The sequence below is a fragment of the Sebastes fasciatus genome, chromosome 8, assembly GCF_043250625.1.
Source record: "Sebastes fasciatus isolate fSebFas1 chromosome 8, fSebFas1.pri, whole genome shotgun sequence".
In the NCBI taxonomy this organism is placed as follows: domain Eukaryota; kingdom Metazoa; phylum Chordata; class Actinopteri; order Perciformes; family Sebastidae; genus Sebastes; species Sebastes fasciatus.
In genome coordinates, this window is record NC_133802.1 from 29,966,196 (window position 1) to 29,987,301 (window position 21,106).

General features: G+C 39.4%; 2 protein-coding genes and 2 long non-coding RNA genes across 5 annotated transcripts in view; 1 reads left to right on the plus strand and 3 right to left on the minus strand.

Moving 5' to 3' along the window:
* The window catches only part of slc6a8 (solute carrier family 6 member 8), a 35,959-nt gene extending 33,230 nt beyond the window's left edge, over positions 1 to 2,729 (minus strand). The window contains exon 1 of the mRNA XM_074644950.1: positions 1,110 to 2,729. Coding sequence (XP_074501051.1) covers positions 1,110 to 1,443 — 334 coding nt within the window. The 5' untranslated portion in view covers positions 1,444 to 2,729. The remainder of the gene's footprint in view (positions 1 to 1,109) is intronic.
* A 3,566-nt stretch (positions 2,730 to 6,295) lies between these two features.
* On the minus strand, positions 6,296 to 20,844 carry slc35a2 (solute carrier family 35 member 2). Of its 2 annotated transcripts, none has more exons than XM_074644869.1 (6): positions 20,472 to 20,844; positions 17,488 to 17,670; positions 17,129 to 17,280; positions 16,251 to 16,373; positions 15,489 to 16,078; positions 6,296 to 8,754 (listed from the first exon to the last, which is right to left on the minus strand). In XM_074644869.1, the coding sequence occupies exons 1-6, from the start codon at positions 20,533 to 20,535 to the stop codon at positions 8,727 to 8,729; spliced, it is 1,140 nt and encodes a 379-aa protein (XP_074500970.1). In that variant the 5' UTR covers positions 20,536 to 20,844; the 3' UTR covers positions 6,296 to 8,726. The 2 variants fall into 2 exon arrangements, with proteins under 2 accessions (XP_074500970.1, XP_074500969.1); XM_074644868.1 differs by lacking the exon at positions 6,296 to 8,754 and adding an exon at positions 12,969 to 14,899.
* LOC141773152 (uncharacterized) lies at positions 10,272 to 11,370 on the minus strand. The gene is made up of 2 exons (XR_012595021.1): positions 10,555 to 11,370; positions 10,272 to 10,522 (listed from the first exon to the last, which is right to left on the minus strand). It is a non-coding gene; the product is annotated as an uncharacterized LOC141773152 (long non-coding RNA).
* Positions 10,412 to 10,732, plus strand: LOC141773151 (uncharacterized). Its single transcript, XR_012595020.1, has 2 exons — positions 10,412 to 10,527; positions 10,561 to 10,732. It is a non-coding gene; the product is annotated as an uncharacterized LOC141773151 (long non-coding RNA).
* Positions 20,845 to 21,106: the final 262 nt, after the last annotated feature.

Here is a 21,106-nt window from a genome sequence, read left to right on the forward strand (position 1 = left end):
CGAGAGGAGGGGGAGAGACAAGAGGAGGGGGAGAGACGAGAGGAGGGGGAGAGACGAGAGGAGGGGGAGAGACGAGAGGAGGGGGAGAGACGAGAGGAGGGGGAGAGACGAGAGGAGGTGGAGAGACGAGAGGAGGGGGAGAGACAAGAGGAGGGGGAGAGACGAGAGGAGGGGGAGAGACAAGAGGAGGGGGAGAGACGAGAGGAGGGGGAGAGACGAGAGGAGGGGGAGAGACGAGAGGAGGGGGAGAGACAAGAGGAGGGGGAGAGACAAGAGGAGGGGGAGAGACAAGAGGAGGGGGAGAGAAGAGCGGAGGAGGAGAAGGAGATGGAAAGGAGGGGAGGGGAGAGGAGAGGGGTGCTGGGATGATTCCTCCTCTCCATTAATTTGAGTTTTAAATAAATAATAAAGACAGAATAATTTCAAAGAAAAACAAATCTACTCAGATTTTATGCATATGGCGGTGTGTTCTTTATACTATGACAGTATTCCTAAAATTAGATTTTTTTTTTTTTTTTTTAAATCCCAATATATGGCCTTGCTTACAGTCCTGCAATATATTGAATCGTAACCCCTGTGTCATGATACATATCGCATTACCAGATTTTTGCCAATACACAGCCCTAGAGTTTACACTTCTCAAGCGTTCTACATAGATTTCAGAAGTGGCAGACAATCACTATTGTGTTGCCTCCTTCAGCGATAGATAGTGATTTAACAGACACATTTATTTAGATTAAAATCTTCCAGATTGCCAGATCACTTTAAGTTACTCAAACCACAAACTTTTGTGAAGATGGAAGTTTATTTTGAAAAGACTGTTTGCATGTAACGAGTGGAACATGTGTTGCTGGACATTCGTAGGAAAACATACAGTATATATAGTGAAACACCAGAGCCGGTAACAGGATCTCTACCCCCCCCTCCCAGACACACACATGTGATGAAAGCTGATCAGTTGAACCTGCTGCTGCCACTCTGATCAATAACAGACGCGTCTTCACCAAACATGCTAAACAGCTTCAAAACAAGTCAGCAGAAACCACGCCCCCTCCCAGTTCAAGCCCCGCCCACTTCCTGTCACTCACAAAAACAAAACAAACACTCACCTCCTCCGTTCTTGTAGCACAGGTACGGGAACCTCCACACGTTCCCGAGTCCGACGGCGAAGCCCACGCAGGACATCATGAAGTCCATCTGCCGCGTCCACGTCTCCCGCTCCGGGTATCCTGGCCCCGTCACCACTTTCCGGTCCGGTCCGCCGCAAGCGCCGCCGGACCCCGCCACCGCTGCCGTGAGCGGGACGAGGCTGCCGTTAGAGGCCGTGGCGGCATATCGGTCGCCGCCGCCGCCGCTGCCGTTGGACAGGGGGAGGGGGTTCTTCTTGGTCTCCTCCAGGAGAACCAGAGAGCAGGAGGAGGCTGGCAGGGCCTGCTTCTCCATCACGGGCGGGAACCAGTCGGTCTCAACTCTCCCTTTAACTCTGCAGTTTTTTGTAACTTTGAAATCTTCTTTCAGTCTAAAATCTGTTTCTTCCTCACTGTCAGATACCAGTAAGTCAGCACTGGTTGCACTGGTTTCAGTCTCTTCTCCCTTTAACTCTGCAGTTTTTTTTTTTATTTCTCTTCTTTTTCTTTCAGTATAAAATCTGATTCTTCCTAACTGTCGGATACCAGTAAGTCAGCACTGGTTGCACTGGTTTCAGTCTCTTCTCCCTTTAATTCTGGCAAGATTTTTGTCTTTTCCCAGTTAGACACCCGTCACAAACCCAGTAATTCAAAACCTCTCTCTCTTAGCTTCCCTTTAATTCCTGCAGCTTTATCTCACTTGATATCACTTCCTCCCCAAAAAGCAGTTTAAAGGAGCAGTTCGTACTGGTTGCAAAAACTAATCAGAGTCTCAATGTTCCCTTTAATTTAATTTACCAGTTTTTTTTGTACCTTTAAAAGCTGATTCTCTTCTTCTCTCTTCTTCCTCCCAGTAACAAACCACTCAGTCAGAAACAGATGAGTCAGTCAGTCCGCAGCAGGTCCAGCTCCGTCCCGTTCAGATCTCTATTCTCTGTTTCCTTCATTAATAATAATAAAGATTATTATTATTATTCTCAGCAAAGCTGCAGGTTTAATGGTCGTTTTGGTTTTTTAATCCAATTTTATTCAGACGAATTTAATTAATGTCTAGTAATAATCTGGAGACATTTCTTTTCTCAGATCCAAAGAAAAGAGAGATTATTCGAAAATAATGATTTAAAAAAAAAAAAATGTGTTTTAAAATAAAAAATAAAGAGAATTAAACCAACGACGGGACGGCGACCTTCAAAAACAATCCACGAAACACTTGAATGTGAGTCTGAAGAATCGCATGAGAACAGAGAGTCACGGAGGAGACGGAGGCCCGCTGAGAGACAGAGAGGAGGACGGCGAGGAGGACGGAGGAGAAGAGGAGGAGGACACCGAGCGGAGCAGCTTCAGACCCGGAGCAGCAGCAGCAGCAGGAGAGGTCTCTGGAGGAACTGATCCAGGAGCTCCATCACAGGAGAACACAGAGAGAGAGAGAGAGGGAGGATGGATGTCCGGAGAGACGTGAACGCGTCTCAGCTGTCAAATGTCCCGTTAGAGGCTGCGGGGTATTTAAAGTGCTGCTGTCTGTCTGTCTGTCTGTCTGTCTGTCCCTCCGTCCGTCCGGCGGCTTTAAAAGGAGAAGCGGCTGCTCAGAGTGATGTCACGCACACGATCCCGCCCCCTTTCTACGTCATCAGGATAACTCCTCCCTCTCTCCACCCTCCTTTATTTAATCTACATCTCTGACGTCACAGGGGTCCCCCCATCCACCCTCTGTGCATGCACACACACATGCACGCGCGCGCACGCGCACACACATGCACACACATGCACACACACTTTTACTCTGATGTGAGTATCCTGGAGATCTGCAGTATTGTCTGCACCATGTGGTGCGTTCAGGTACTGCTGCATGTGACATGGGGATCAGTATGTATACTAGATGGCTTCGTCCGAAATCGCATACTATGCACTACATAGTCGATAGTTGTGCTATCGTTCGACATGCTTTTGTGTGAATTAACAGTTACTAACATGTTTTGCACTATGGAACTGTGATGCTGGAAACTTGAATTTCCCTCAGGATCAATAAAGTTACTATCTATCTATCAATCTATCTAGTATGTATCGTCATCAGGATAACTCCTCCCTCTCTCCACCTTCACGAGTCAACCCTCCTTTTTGATCTACATCTCTGACGTCACAGGGGTCCCCCCCATCCACCCTTTGTGCATGCACACACACACATGCACACGCACAGTTACTCCGATGTGAGTATATTGGTGATCTGCAGTATTCTCTGCACCATGTGGTGCATTCAGGTACTGCTGCTGTGACATGGGGATCAATAGATAGATAGTAACTTTATTGATCCCGAGGGAAATTCGAGTTTCCAGCATCCCAGTTCCATAGTGCAAAACATGTTAGTAAAAAGGCAGTAAAAAAGTTAGTAGTGCAAAGTACAAAGTACAAAAAAATATACCAGATATATTCAGTTTTAACAGTTTTCTTCATCTCCTTGTATTTGTGCAGGGTAACCGCTGTGATACACGACTATTAAAAAAGTGTATATAGTGCAGAAGAGACTGTTAAAAATGAGTATAGTGCAGGGTAACTCCAGTAGCTTAGTCTATGAAAGTGCACTGTGTGCATTATCTGTTTTGCAGACCGTCCAGCTTTGTATACTATATGGCTTCGTCCGAAATTGCATACTATATGCACTCCATACTCAATAGTTGTACTATCGTTCAGAATACTTTTGTGTGAATAAACAGTAGTATGTATCTTTTCGGACGTACTGAGCAGTAACCTACCGTTGCTATGTATAACAGACCATTGCTATAGGCAAAGTTCTGGTGTCGGACCTCTGGCGGGACGTTTGATATTATTGACTTCTTCAGTAAGTAGCCGTGTAATAAGTGAGATAAATGTGCAGCTAGCGGGTCATTGTTGTGAAATAAATCCATTCAGGGCGACGCAAGATCACATCTAAAAGCTAAACGTTATGGATAAACAGTTGAGATAGCTTAAAGTAATAGATAAACAGTTAAAGTTGTTAGCTAAACATAATGGGTAAACCGTTGAAATAGCTAAAAGTAAAGGTGTTTACCTTGTTCACGAGAAGAGTCCATATGAACGCCCTCCTCTTGTCATATTCACGACCTCGTAAGTGGAACGTTTCTGAAAGCTCAGAGTTCATGAGTTGTGACGTGTTTGTTGACGTCAGAAATGGTGGAGGCCTTGGAAGGGATCCAAGAGGCCTTTCACATGTCCGTGCCCCACAATGCCTCCACAGTTTAGGAAGATTTTAAACACTCACCTCTCAGAGTTTCTTCATCAGTACAGACTGACAGTTGGAGACCTGAGAAAACAGAGAAAACAGTGCGTCAGTGGATAGGAGGGACCTGACTAATACCCAGAAGTGACTAGTGTCCTGATAAAAACCTGACTAATGATGTAGGCTCATGATCTGGAAATGTCTGGTGGAGGGCCTTAATAATACCATTGTTTAGAGGACCCTAACTAAAACCTGACATGGAATAAAGGGTTCTGACTAATACCTGGCAATGATTGAATGTTTGGAGGGCTGCAACTAATATCTGGAGCCAACTGGTTGGCAGGTAGGGATTTGACGACTTGGGTTAATATCTTGTATTTTGTGTGACAGTCTGACATTATTAGTATTGTGGATTCAAAATACTCGTAGATGAGGACAAATACCTGGAAATGAACAGGAACCTTAACTTCCAGGACAATATTTGAGGGCTGCAACTAAAATCTGAATGAGTGAACGGTCCTAGCTGATACCTCCATTGTGTGGAGGTGCTGGCTAATACCTGGCAGAGACTGGAGGTACCTGGCATTGTATGGAGGTGCTGTCTAATACCTGGCAGACTGGAAGTACTTGGCATTGTATGGAGGTGCTGTCTAATACCTGGCAGAGACTGGAAGTACTTGGCATTGTGTGGAGGTGCTGTCTAATACCTGGCAGAGACTGGAAGTACTTGGCATTGTGTGGAGGTGCAGGCTAATACCTGACTTCTTTATGTTTCCCTTCAGCTGTTTTCCAGCCAGTTGGGTGACCTCAACATTTACTTTCAGTCTGTTAAAATCCAGCACTGTGTTGAAACTGGAAAGTTCCTCAGAAGCAGAAGAAGATCTTTTGATTTCTCCTCTACTTCTTCCTGACTGACCTGTTGTCCACCTGCAGACTGCTGCTGTTTCTTCTTCTCTGAGCTCTTCAGGATGGAAACCAGTGAAGCTCCAACACTGAAACAGTCGCTGTCTCCTCCTGGTGGCTCCAATGCAAACTACAACCAACATTTAAGATAGAAGAAGAAAAGAATACAGAAATAAAGAAGTTTGGGGAAATAAATAAAGGATGAAGTGCAAAGGGAAAATTGTGTATAAATTAATAAATAAATAAATAAATGCAAAAATAAATAAATAAAAAACAAATAAATACAAAATAAAAAAATAAATACGTTTAAATATCTATACAAATAAATACATAATTGATAAAAGGGAAAATCAAACGGAAGAATAAATAAATAAGGGAATTAATACAAAGACAAATAAATAAAGAAGCAAATAAATAAATAAATGCAAAAATAAATAAATAAAACAAATAAATAAAAAATAAATACGTTTAAATATCAATACAAATAAATACATAAATGTATAAAAGGGAAAATTAAACAGAAGAATAAATAAATTAATACAAAGATAAATAAATAAAGAAGCAAATTAAAACAAATATCAAGTTATGTCACATTTTATCAATTAATTAATGGCTACGTTTATTTTTTATTTTATTTTTGCTACATTTAATAACATTTATTTATCGAGTCATTTATTGATTTTTGATTTTGGCAGGTTCCATCTTCCATACATACACTACATGCACACACAAACACGCACAATACTTTCCACTAACAAAATCAGACGAAAACATCTGTATCATATTCAAATCATAATCATATTTTGTGTTAATGTGTCACCTGTTTGTCACCCTGAGAAAATAAAACAAAATAAAATAAACAGCTTCATGATAAAAATATGAACTATGAGATCTGTGAAGTCAACTCTTTAAATATATTCTCACCTGACGGACACAATGTGACTTTAAATTCTTATGAATAAAACGTGTGAACAAAAACTTAATGTTGTATAATCTGAATTATTAATGATCTTTTCTTGAATTTAAAGTTGATAAAATAAAACATTGCGAGTGATGAGACTGAATCATAACAGATTTAATAAAGTTACAGAATAAAAATGATCAACAACAACAAACAGGTTTTTACAGATTTGTAAAGATTAAAAATCGGTTTGGGTCACAGACTGAAATAATTTCATTGTTTTGTTTTGAGGCACTTTAAAAGAAACATTCAACCAAAAAACCCAAACTGACCTGCGTTCATCAAATCTTTTGAGTTTTTTATCGCCAGTTTAATCTCACAGAGATGTTTTCCTTCACAAAAGCTAAAAACCAAAACGTACAAACTTTCTGATGAGAACAGAATCCACTTTAATGTTTACATTTAACAAATATAAAGTTCAGTTTCACAACATGGAGCTCAACAACAGAAACTTTAAGGCACCGAGGTGAAGAGAAAGCTTTACAGTGTTGAAGATAAAATACGTCTTCAAAAAGAAACACATTTTCATATTAACAACTGTAAACCTTCAAAATAAAAGCTAAGGTCACTTTAGGTTGATTTCCCTTTGAAATTAAATCACATCACTGCTCTTAGGCACTTTAGTGTTACAGACTTTCACCTTTAAAAAAAATATATAGTTTCAAATCCATGTAGGAATAATAAATATGGCCTTTTATTTTGAAATGTATAAGATGTAAAAACTAAACAGAAAAAAACAAAAACAATAAAAGAAAGATGAAAAATCTAAAATACTTTAAACTTTGAAACACTGACTCAGATTTCGACATTTTCATATAGTAAATCTTCTCATTTCGATTTAGTAGGTCGAAATATTATTTTTATTACTATATATTTAAAATCTCACAGTTTTAACCATCTCATTATTTTGGCTTTATTATTTAAAGTCAGATTTCTCTTTAATTTATGAGTAAATCTCATCATCTTGATTTACTTTGAAATGTAAAACAGTTTGAATCATTTCCTTCCTAAATGTTAATCAATATAACCTTTTATTTTGAAATGACAGATACTCCACTTGTTAAAAATAAAATTAAAATAAAGATATTAAGTCTAAATTCTGATGAAGTAAATCAACATTTAAAACATTTTGACTTAAAAATATCCACATTTCCACCAACTATCACATCATTTATATTTAGTATAATTTTGACTTTGTAAGTCGAAATATTATTATATATTATTAATATTATATATTTAAAATCTCACAGTTTTAACTATCATTATTTTCACTTTATTATTTAAAGTCAGTTTTCTCTTGATTTAATTTAAAATGTAAAACAGTTTGAATGACTTCCTTTCTTAAATGTTAAACATCAAGATAAGCTTTTATTTTGAAATGACAGACTCCACTTGTTTTAAAAAAACAAACAAATAAAAATAAAGACACTAAGTCTAAATTCTGACGAAGTAAATCAACATTTAAGACATTTTGATTTAAAAATATCCACATTTCCACCAACAATCACATCTTGTATATTTAGTATCATTTTGACTTTGTAAGTCACAATTTTGGTTTATGTCATGATTTTTACTTACAGGTCAGTTTTCAGTTTAAAAATAAATCTCTTAATTGAATTTAAGGAAGAAATGTTCACAAAAACAGTTGTTGAATTTTTTACTTCCAAAATCCATTTTGGAATAAGAAGTTTTATTTTGAAATGATGGATATTCCACTCCTCCGTATATATGTAAAACATTTGTGATAAAAGTTAACATACTCGGTATACTATATGGTAAATCAAGATTATCAGGTTCTAAATAAGAGAGAATTCATTTTGATTTATGTCATTATGTTTAATTTACTATCCCATACTTTTAACATTAAACACTTTTTATTTCATCTATTTATTTCTTTTCCTGGTATGATTGTTCTTCCATATCACAACCTCGTATGTTTTATATCTTTTTTTTAAAGATTTAAATTGAAGGGTTCAACTATGTTTAACATATTTGACGCTATAAAACTGCAGGTCAGTGAAGTAAAAATAAAACTTCAGCCGACAACAGAAACACTGTAAAGATTAAATAACCATAAATAAATATTTATATGGAAGCTGAGATGAGCCACAGTAATAATAGTTATGACGACGCAATGCGGAGGGTCTTGCTTCGCCCTGAAGGGGATTCTTTCACAACAATGACCTGCTAGCTGAACATTATCCCGCTTATTACACGGCTACTTACTTAAGAAATCAATAATTTGGAGCAAAAACGGTCCGCCAGAGTCCGAGATCAGAACTGTGCCCATAGCAACGGTCTGTTATGCATAGCAACGGTCTGTTATAAAGAAATAACAGACCGTAGAATGCTGTGATTGACCAATCAGAATCGAGTATTCAACAAAGCCGTGTAATAAGTACCTATAACACAGTTCAGTACTGCAGTACCATAATAATACTGCAGTACCATAATAATAATACTGTAGTACCATAATAACACTGCATTAGCGTCAGCAGGGAGGATGAAGACAGCCGTCTGTCACTCAGGACCCTTTCTGTTTACCTGAACACCTGGAGGACAGACACAAGCAGAGAAGAAGAAGAGGTTAGACTTCCTGTTGTGTTAACGGGTCTCTCCACTAGTTTTATAGTTTCCTGCTTTGTCAGGGTTTTCCTTCTTTATGGACAAATTAATTAAAGTTGAATTTGTCACAAAATGAAAACAGATAAGTTTTAATTCAAACAAAGATTTTAAACATAAAACAGGTTGTTCATATTTCTAACAGCCTTTGGATCGAGTCGATGAAGTGTTGGTGAAAGCAGACGTTCGGCTTTTTATCTGTAATTTTCCTTTAATGAACATGAAATTTAGTCAATAAAGTTAAAAGATTAATTATGTGCGGCTGAGTGCCGCTGTGTTGGAGTTGGTGAAATCTGAGCTTTCTCTATAAACAGGCTGAGAGTCAAAATGTCCGCTGTGTAAAATCTGCTTTGTTGATTGTGTTTAACGTTAAAGGAGCAGTCTGACATTTCACATGAGGTCTTCTCAGATCAGTTTGTTTGTCCCAACAGCTCCAGAAATCATAAGGTTAGTTTAGGCGGTTAGAAATTATCTGGCTTTGATTAGTGGAGCTCGTTGGGGTCAAACACGGCTCTGCCTGAGAGGACGAGTTCAGGGGAGAGAAATACCCAATAGTGTTTTCGGTAACGCTTCATTTTCCTCGTAGTAACCAAGTAACTTATTTGAAATTTCTTTGGAATTACTGCCAAATTACCCCAATATTTACCTCAAAAATCAATCGAAAATGACTGTTATAACATTATTTAATAATTAGACACTTATATAGCATATAATGGTTAAAAGAGGACCTTGAGAAGCGGCGGTGCGCTGCTCTGGTAGCAGGTAGTAGCTGATAGCTAATGTAATGATTCAGGGAGTTTTTTAAAGACATTTCAAAGAAGTTATTTGCTAATAAATTACATTTATTATTATAATATTAAATGCATTAAATAAATGATCAGCTATTGGGTAATAGCGGAAAATAATTATTAAATAATGTTTATAATAAAGTAATTTTAGATCAATTTTGAGGTAAATATTGGGGTAATTTGGCAATAATTCCAAAGAAATTTCAAATAGGTTACTTGTTTTTCTACATATCTGAGAGGTAGTTGTTTTGTTGAATTTGAAAAACTGTTTCTTTTAGGAGGAAAACAAACAGTTTCTTTAGATTGTGGAGTATTAGAGACAAATAAATCTAAGATTTAAAGAATAAAGCTGAAATATTTTGAGAATAAAGTTGTCATCAGGTAACTTTAAATAAACTTTTCTTACCGGTTTACTTCAACAAGTTTAAAATCTTGTGATCTAACAACCTTTTTTTAATATAATACGACTTTTTACTCAAACGTCTCGACTTTATTCTCAAATATTTCAGCTTTATTCTTCTCCAGATTTATTTCTAACAGGTTGTTCAGTGGAAACTGACAGAGGTGTAGAAGAAAAAAGAAATAAAGTGAATCTGAAGGAAACAACCTGAGATAGTTTTACTATAATTTACCTACAAATTAAGACAAACTCCAAAGTGTTTGAGTCCATGTCCTTGTTTATAAAAAACTTTACCAAAAGAAGTATTTACAGGTTCAGAGGCATTGGTACAAGTCAACAATCAAGTGCAAACTAACAAACAATCCCTCAAACACAAACGTCCAGACAGGAAGAGGAAGTTGAAAACAATCCTGTACGGATCCTATTGGACAGTTCTCCGCCTGCAGCGTCCAATCAGGAAACACCGAACATCCCTCAGACAGTCGGAGAAATAACAGACTATAACACTAACTGCAGTCAATTTTACAGGATTTTTGTTAAACTGCCAGCAGGTGGCGCTCCAGACGGTGAAAAGTGGAATTATGGATGTTGAGTCCTGAAAATTAAATCTGCAATTTTTAAAGTTTGGCACAAATTTCAAAAATTTGTTTGATTTTTTTGTTTGTTTTTGAAAAACAAAAAACAAAATCTGTGTAATTTATTAAAAAAAATTAAACAAAATTAAGCAGCTGCTTCTTTTAGTATCTGTTCAATCTTAATACTTAGTGTAAACAGGATGTGATATTTTACTGAACAGATTATCGAACTATTCAACGGAGAGCAGACGTAAAATGATTTTATCTAGAGGCGGTGAGTTAATTATATCTGGAGAATCAGAGGTTGTTTTCTCAGGATAATCAGAAAAATATGTAATTTAAACCAGAAATCAGGTTGTCATTATTTAGATAATAATCCCAATATCTTTTCATTAATATATAATTTAATATATTACATTTTACAATAACAAAAAAAATAAAAAAATAAAAATAAAATAAAAATAAAATAAAACAAAACAAAATAGAATATTGGGATTTCAATATTAGTTTTCTCAAGACAACGGTATATTTATCTTGTTATCTCCAGAAAACAACCTTTTGTGTTCCCGAGATATTTATCCTGTTATTTAAAAAAATAATCCAGCGATAACGAAATATTTCGCAAAAAACAACCTTTTGTTTTCTTGTGCGAACGAGATGAGTTATACCATCATTAACTTGTGATCTCAGTATTATATGTTAAATATGTTGTTTTCTAGACATGAGAAGATAATCATCCTGATATCAGTATTTGAGCCTCTTGATTCTCCAGATAGTTTTCCTGTCACTCCCCTAAAACAAGTGACATTATTATTTTGAGATTATGATAAAAATGTGTTGTCATTCCCACATAATTAACTTGTAATCTCAGTATAACGAGATAAATATGTTGCTTTCATGAAAAAACTAAATGCTGTTTTGTGGAGATGATTATTTCAATATAATCCAGAGATTATTCTAGCGATATCTCGAGATAAAGACACATTTCTGCGTTGCGTTAGTGAGCACAGATGCTCTCGTTTTGTTAAATAATGCGAATTATCTCATCAGATATTTATTACACGTCACGATAAATCGAGTGTTATGATGTTGATCCCATTATCTCCAGCTGATATGTCTAATTTATAATAGTGTGTGCATGTTGAGGTCTCGTTATCTTGGGATAATTCAGATATTTATCTCATAATCTCAAGTTTTTTTTTCCAGTATGGACAGACGGATAACACTATTTATGTATTTGAGATAACAGGATCAGTTTAATATTTTGTTCCTCTTTTTTTTCTCGGGATATTTATCTGGAGAAAACAACGTCATCGTTGTGAGATAAAATAATTAACTTGTGATGGAGATAATGAATCAGCTTCGTACTAAACTTCATTCTGATTATAATACTAACGGATAGTGTCATACTCGCCGTCAAAGCAACCGCTGAATCCTAAAATCTCAACGACAACCAGATAAAGTCTCTATCTGAGAGCTTCCTCTTCCTCTTCTTCCTCCACCACCCAACAACAAAACCAACCATCAGATCAACCTCTCATTCCCACATTAAATAAAAAATAAATGATATATTAATATAGTTTTAAAGTTCCCAAAAGACAGAAACTGATTTCTTTTCTTTACAAAAACAGAAAGTAACAAAAAAATATCGTCTTTTCTTCACTTCTTTTTGATTCTTATGATAATAAAACACAAAATCTTTGGGAGAAAAAAAAACATTTTTGTTTTGTCTCCACGTCGGTCTGCAGGAGATGAAGAACGTTTCTACAGAAAGATAATTAACCATGACTCATTTCCTTGTTTTCATGAAGGAAATATTTGTCGTTTCTCCGTGAAGCTGAAATATCTAATTATAAAATACTTTTTTTAAATTTTCCATTTCATGAAATCCAAAAAAAAAGTTATTTTTATAAAACAGTCACTATATCCTGACAGTAATGCATGAGACAGGTAATCTGAAACAATCATGTGTCCTCCGGTGCTCCTAATAGCATCTGCAAGACTTCACAGACCGGAGGAAAACAACCAATCAGAGCCGAGTTGGATCCTTGCCGTCTCTGAGCAGCTGTCAATCACTCGCGAACTCCGAATAAACGGTCAAACTATTCAGTGCTGATCAAATGTGAATCAATATTCTGTTACTGTAATGCCTATTTCTCTCCTCAAACGTCTTCAGAAACATCTTGTAGTGTACTGTTTAGCTGTAAAATGAGAAAGATAGTGACCCGGCAGCCATGTTGCGATCAGTTGAGGAAATACAAAGCACCGCCCACCAGCTGGAGCACAGCCAATAGGAACGCTCTCTTTCTCTGAAATGACCTGTGATTGGTCAAAGTCTCCCGTCACAGGCTAGATTTTATAAGGCCTGTAAACAGAGCCACGAGGAGGTGCAGAAGTCTAGTTTTCTCTCAGAACACTTGAATTACAATATGCTGAAAGGTTGTTATGGAATTTTTGCCCAATAATGCCAAAAATATTCTGCCTACTGTAGCTTTAACAAATATTGCGATTTCCTCATCCTGCGTTTTGACAACAGCAGTAGGCCAAACTGCGATTTTGATAAAATTTCGAGAAATTGTGATGCCCCAGACTAAAGACTTTATCAGTGAATAGATCAGGTAATAAGCTGATCAGGTAATACCGGAGGCGTTGCCTTCAGATTATAATGTGCTTCGGTAACAAACGGACCGTCTCTACATGCTGATCTGGTTCTAACGCGGTGGATTGTAACCAGACTCTGGCGGTCGGCTGTTCGTCACCTCCTGCAGCCGTCTGGAGACAAAAACATCCCAACCCCTCCTCCCAAAGTCAAACAGCAACAACAGGAAGCAGCTCAGCGGACGAACTCGACTCCGAGCTACCGACTCGCCCGCCGTACCGACAGAAAGACATTCAGGACGCCGCCCTGCGCAGGACGTCTTCTTCAACAAGACGCCTGCAGCAGGACGAACTTTAGAATAATGATTATTAGGTTCATTCATTTAAAAAAAAGGTGCTCCAATCAACGAGCACCGCCACCCTATCAGACCCCCGTCAGACTCATCTGAGGTCAGAGGTCAGATGAGACGGGAGCTGTTTGTGTCCCTCACACCAACCAACAGTTCTGGATGTTCTCTGTACACGTTAACGTTATCGTATGGCTTCTGTACAGATGAGCAGGAAAGGCACCGAGCACAAACGTCTCAACGTGGACAGGAAGCGGAGTTTGACCTGCGACCGGTTTTCACTGAGCCGCTCAATCAATAATCAATTATTCATTTTAAAAAAACAGTGAAAAACATGAATGTTGTAATCAGCTGATAAAGTTTTGATTCCATTATTGAATCATATTTAATTATTATTTTTCTATCAACTCATTGATCCCAGAACATGTTTAGTTCCCAGAATCCAAAGTGACTCTTCAGACGTTCAGTCTCATCGACCAGCTGAAACGTTCATTCATCAATAATAATGAGAAAATAATACAGGTTATTGAGAATTTAAACTTCCGATCATCTTCTGTGGATTTTCTTTCAGTTTATTACACGGCTTTGTTGAATACTAGATTCTGATCGGTCAATCACGGCATTCTACGGTCTGTTATTTCTTCATAACAGACCGTTGCCATGTATTACAGACCGTTGCTACGTATAACGAACCGTTGCTATGTATTACAGACCGTTGCTATGTATAACGGACCGTTGCTATGGGCGGAGTTCTCTGGTGGACCGTTTTTGTGTCACATTATTGATTTCTTCAGTAAGAAGCCGTGTAATAAGCGGGATAATGTACAGTTAGCGGGTCATTGTTGTGAAATAAACCCCGACAGGACGATGTCTCAGTTCCTCTAATGTCTCACATGTTCTGTTTATGTCACAGTGAATCTAAAGAATCTCTTTTGAGTTTTGGACGGTTGGTCGAACTAAACAAAACATCTGAAGACGTCACGTTGGACTCTGAGATATTTCACTGTTTTAATTCACTTTTTAAACTAATGATTCATCAAATCAATGAAAATAATCATTAAATAATAAACATTTAATGGATGTTGAGGAATGCTCAGTGAAAACATCCGATCAAACTGCAAATTCTCCTCCAGCAGTAACAACTAGAATCAATACTCAGCGAACAGTAAGGCGTTTCCTCTTTCATTCAGTTAGTAAAGTAAAGAGTTAAGTTAAGGCAGAGAGGGCGAGACAGGAAACAGACAGACAGCTCCTTCCCCCTCCTCCTCCTCCTCCTATCCTCCTCCTCCACCTCCACCTCCTCTTGTGCTTTGAGCAGTTAGTCTGTGATGTGGATGGCAGGAGGAGACGCGACGCCTCCCTGAGCTCTGAGGAGGAGGACAGAGGAGAGGTTAGTGTTTAGTGTTTAGGGAGGGAAGAGGAGGAGGTGGGAGGAGAAGCAGAGTTAAAACCAGACGTTAGGAGCGCTGCTCTCCTTCCTCACCTCTTCTTCCTCCTCGAGTTGGAAGGAGAAAGTTCAGAGTCACAGTAGAGGAGCAGGAAAGTGAGTCTCGGCTCTCCTCCCCGTCACAAACCAAATGTTAGTTTCATCGACTCCTCTGTTCTCCTTTTCATCACAGGAGGAGGAAAAAAGGAAGCGGGGAGGTCTTTGTTTTGAGTTCAGGAGTGCAGAGACGGAAACGGAAAGAAGGGAGAAGTTTTATAAAAAAGAGAAGAAAGAAAATAAAGTCTCCTCCTCTTTTTCTCCACCGCCGTCAGAGTCTCAGGAGGAGGGGAGGAGGTCAGAGGGAGGAAAGAGGTCAGGAGAAGGTCATGAAATCTGGGAGAGGTAAGGAGGAGGTCAGCAGGTGATCAGGAGGAGTTCAGGACAAGGTGAGGAGGTTAGGAGGAGGTGGAGAGACCTTTGCAGAGAGCAGGAGACAGAGAGATAGAGGGAGTCACTTCACCAGCACTGACTTTGGCAGAAACGCCTCCAACTCGGCGCCTTCGTTCGTCCTCGGCAACGCCGAAGACGCCGAGGAAGACGAGGACGCGCTCGGGGACGAAGAGCCACCGGCCGCTTTGGGAAGGCTGTACATGTAGACGGCGCCGATGACGAGCCCCGCCCCCGCCGTGAAGAGCAGGTCCACGTGGAAGCCAAACAGGTAGATGGACGTCACCGTGGAGACGATGATGGAGAAGGAGGTGGCGAAGCCCTTCAGGATGTTGTCGGCGTACTTCACCACCACGGCCACCAGCAGCCCGCCGAACGCCTGGTTGAAGATGACGCACCACACCATACTGGTGTAGCCGAACGTGAAGCCGTGCTCGGCGATGGCGTCGCCGTCCTTCCACCACAGTCCCAGCATGCCGAGCGCCATGCCAAAGATCCCCAGCTGCACGTTCCTCATCCAGACGGACGCAGAGCTCCCCTTCAGGATCTTCTCAAAGTAAACGCCGGCGAAGCCGGACGACAGGCAGCTGATCACCACGGCGACCAGACCAACCATGTAGTTCTGGTTGGAGCTGTCCGCCACCGACGCCTCCTTCTTCCCCTCCTGCTGCACCTGAGAGGGAGAGCATCAATAACATCTATCGTCAATCAATCACTTCACTTACTGATCAGTAGGGTCGGACCGAACCGGTATACCAAACTTTACCGCCAGTAACCAGCGTTAAACCAGTGTTTATCTGAAATGACTCCTCCAACAGGTGAAGCTGAAGGTGAGGGGGACGTACCTGAACGATGGCGACTCCAGCGAACAGCAGCAACAGAGAAATCCACTGAACTCTGGACAGAGACTTCCTCAACATCATCACACTGAACAGAGCGGTGGTGAGGATCTTCAGCTGGTACGTCACCTGACGGAGAACACAGAGACGATCCACACTGACACTCCAACCAGCAGTGAATGTATCTACTAACTAGTACCCTGATATCAGTGAGCCTCACTGTTGTTCCTTCATCACCGTGAACACACACACTGTAGTTTATGCTGACTCAATCCCACATACACCGTCCTGCTGACACTAACACTCACTAGAGCACCACATGTGGATTCATCCGCCGCTGAAAATAGTCCCCAACAAAGTCACGTCTTCAGTGACAACCAATGGGCGACAGACGTCAGACAGTATTGAGAGACTAACATGTTTTGGTGATGATATCAAAGAACGTATATTGATAAGAAGTGAAGTGATAAGCTCTGCTGCTGAAGTGCCCAGCAGCAGAGCTACGCTTCTGCCATTTTGGACTGAAAGCGGCTACCAAACGCCAGTCAAACGTCGGCATGCAGGGCGGTGCAGTCCCGTGGGTCTGATGCACGTTTATTATGCCGAGGAAAATAACTCTGGATTCAGATATTAGTTCATTTTAAAACTTTTAGGACATAATGATTTAAATGAGGGCTATTTAAATGTTCCTACTGGGAAGTTGATTTACCTAAAAAAAAAAAAAATGATTCTCTGATTTACAGTCTCTTTATACATCCATGGACACACTCATTGGCGTTTTCAGTCCAAAATGGCTCCACGGCGCCATCTAGCGGCTGTTGTTAAAAAAAGCACCAGACTTTAGTCTCTTTGTTTCTAAACTCTTTGATGATATGAAGTCTGACCTGGAAGGTGGCGGCTGGCAGGTTGGAGATGGCGACGTACTGCAGGTTGTTCTGCAGCGTGTAGATGAGAGAAGGAACGGCCAGTTTCAGAGTGTCTTTGTACTGAAACACAATGGAGTCGACCAGGAGGAGCGCCGTTTCCTTCACATTGACTACAGACAGACAGAGACCCAGACAGACAGACAGACAGACAGACAGACAGAGACAGAGATAGAGACACGTTATCATAATGAAGAGGACCCACTGAGTGTGTTTACGTGTTCAAGTCTCCTGTTAATGATTTTGGAATATATATAATATATACATTTAATACACAGAACACTTCCTAAACACACTCGTCATGTGTCTGATCCACTTACATCTCTTCTGCAGCAGGATGATGAGCAGACACGTCAGGACCTTCAGGATCTCCGCCATGACGACGGCTGACGTCGTGAAGAAGCGATCGCCCGGCAACGTGCGTACGTATCGGATGCTGAGGATGAGTGACGCATTCTGGACCACCAGCACTGCCAGGCTGATGTACTTCAACTTCCTGTTGACTGCAGGGAAACACCAAAACACACCGATCAAACCTCCATCCGTCTCTACTGTCCTGTTTCTACTATAAACTGACCGTCAGTCAGCAGACTCCAGTTAAAGACTACATCAGATTTGATAGGTTTTTAGATTTCCATCACTTTACTTCAGTATGATTTTAGTAGCAATATTTCTCTTCTTCAGAAAAAAAAAAAGTTTTTAAAATTTCTAGTTTGGGATAAAATTGCTATTTTTGTAACTCCTTCCAGAGCTGAACCAATTAGTTGATTAATCGCAAACTAGTTTGATAATGAATTAATTATTTCCGTTGAGTCCTTGTTCCGTCTTCTTAACTGTGACAATTTGCTGCCTTTATTTAACTGACTGTGAACTGAATATATTTGGACTGTTGGTCCTGTAAAATAAAACATTAGAAGATGTCTCCTTGTGCTTTCAACTAATTAATTAATCGAGAAAGTAATCATCAGATTGACTAAAAAAAAATCATTTTCATTTTGGACTGTTGGTCCTGTAAAATAAAACATTAGAAGATGTCTCCTTGTGCTTTCAACTAATTAATTAATCGAGAAAGTAATCATCAGATTGACTAAAAAAAAATCATTTTCATTTTGTGGGTCTGATTTCCTAATAATTTTCTCTAAGAACTCTATAATCTAACACTTTACACTGTACAGTACATTCATTTAGCGACTTACATTAACTAATAATTAAACTAATTACAGGGCTAAAAGAGACAAAGCTAATATAATCTAATATTTATATAATATAACATTGTTTTTATGATTATTTCTAATTGTGAAACCTGCATTGTTTACTTTTTATTTTTTAATTTATCAATAAAAAAAAGGACACACATCGGGCTGATACTGACACAAATAGCTGGATCGGATATCAGTGACAATAGGGCCGATCAATCTAAATTAAGTTCTATGTTTATATACAGGAATTTTAATTTCTGTTCAAGTTTTGACCAATTTGTTGCTTCAGCAACAACCCGCTTCAGCAACAACCCGCTTTTCCTGCTTCAGCCCCGGCACCGACTCGCTTTTCCTGCTTCAGGATGTTAATTACTTTTATCATGCTTTTATTGTAAAGCACTTTGTAACCTCGTTTTTGAAAGGTGCTATATAAATAAAGTTATTATTATTTTGTTTTACAAAGTTAGGAAAGCAATGTTTAAGTCAAGCCTGATGTTGCCTTACACGTAAAAAATAATGATCCCAGTCACTTCCACACAGTGAGGCATACAGCTTATTAATTAAACACTGGTATCGGATCGATACCCAAAGCCCAGGTATCACTATCAGTACAGAAAAAGTTGGATCGGTGCATCCCTAATATCAACACTAGAGAAATATATCTATGCAGTAGAATACACAATATAAAGAATATTGGAATACACTATAAACATACCCGACTACTACAACTAGCATAAAATAATATAAAATATAAATATAGAATAACCTAAGATAAGATAAGAGGAACCTTTATTAATCCCTGGGGGGAAATTCAGGTTTCAAAGCAGCAAAGCGCAGATACAGAGGTACAGGTGTACAAAAGATTATAAAAAATAAATAGAAATAGTGAATGGACATAGTGAATGGACCGTCCATCGATAAAAAATGTAGCGTACAATAAATAGATGTAATATGTACAGTCTATAACATGGTATATGGGATGCAGTGTAAAGTAAGTTTAAAGTTTAAAGTGCACCAGTGGCACCTACTATATACATTAGCAAAGTGTGTATTACTAATAGTGTTATTAATCTATCAATGTAAACTTTGCACATGTATGTTGATGTACTGAAGTGTAGGTGTGACCCAGCAAACAATAGTGTGTGTGTGTGTGTGTGTGTGTGTGTGTGTGTGTGTGTGTGTGTGTGTGTGTGTGTGTGTGTGTGTGTGTGTGACTAATCACACACAAACGTCCACAAACGTCCACGTCAGCAGCCCTGTGACGTGGACGTCAGAGGGCTGTACTGACAGCCCTCCACTAACACACCTGGTGGTTTATTCACCTGTAATAATGCTGTCTATCAGTGTGTTAGCATTAGCCGTCGAGCTCCAGCCTCTACTGAGTACAGTAACATCATTAACTACCATCATTAATCATTAACAGCTGCACACAAACTAGCTTTACACTAGTAAACAGTGAAGTTAGCCTCCAGCTCAGCTAGCATGCTAGTTCAGTTAGTTTAAATAAATTAAAACAAAACGACACTATCTTCATTTATTAAACACCATGATGATGTTTAATAATGTCAACATTCGTTAGTTAGCATACTAGTTAACTTGTCTGGTTAACTTGTATTAATAAAAACCCTCATTTAGTCAGCTAAGTTTGGTTAGCTTAGCTGCTAGTTTGCTGCTAGTTAGCTGCTAGCCAGCTCAGCTAGCATGCTAGTTTAGTTAGTTTAAATAAATTAAAACCAAATACAACACTATCTTCATTAATTAAACATTGTGATGATGTTAAATAATGTCAACATGTGTTAGTTTGCATACAAGTTAACTTCTCTGGTTAACTTTTATTAATAAAAACCCTCATTAAGTCAGCTAAGTTTGGTTAGCTTAGCTGCTAGTTAGCTGCTACTTAGCAGCTAACTAGCAGCTAACTAGCTAGCCTGTACCGCTCTGAGCGTTGATGCAGAACCAGACTCAGTTTATGACTTTATTTAAACACATTCATATTATTTCCTCCCGCCGGTCCTCCCATCAGGTAGCTCCCCACAGTGACTGAGTGTTTGGGCCGTGTGAGGTTACCCCGTCCGCCGGTTCTCCGTCCCTCCGGACCCACTCACCGTCGCTCTGACTCCGGCTCGCTGTCTTCTCCTCCCCCGCAAGGCTGCTGGTCCCTGCGGCCATGCTGCGCTCGCTCTACCCGCCGTCAGGTCCAGACCGGAGCGATGCTTCCTTCACCTGCTGCTGCTGCTGCTGCTCGGCTAACGTTGAGCCTCCCAGCCAGCTAGCTCTACTCCCCCTGGTTCACAGTAGTTTAGACCCTAAACCGGAGCACAGACCTCCGGTTTGTTTGTTTGTTTGGGTTACAGAAGCGGGAGTCAGCCGGATACTAAGCCGGAGCTGAGGTTAGAGGAGCACCTGGATGAAAACTGAGGTGAGGAGCTGACTGAGGTGTTCAGGAAGTGAATGAACTACAGTTGCAGAGACGGGACGGACTGACAGGATGCATCACTCTGAGGGAAAAATACGTGTTGCTTCCGTGTCACTGTGCTGTAATACACAAAAATAAGATGAGATGAACCTTTATTAATCCCCAGGAGGGGAAATTCAGGTGTCAAAGCAGCAACATCAGCAAACAGAGTGAAACACAGGACAGGTATAGAAAAATTATAAAACAATAATAGAGATATAAAAGATACAGAGTGAATGGGTGAACATAGTGTATACAGTCCTTCAATAAATAAATGTATGTACA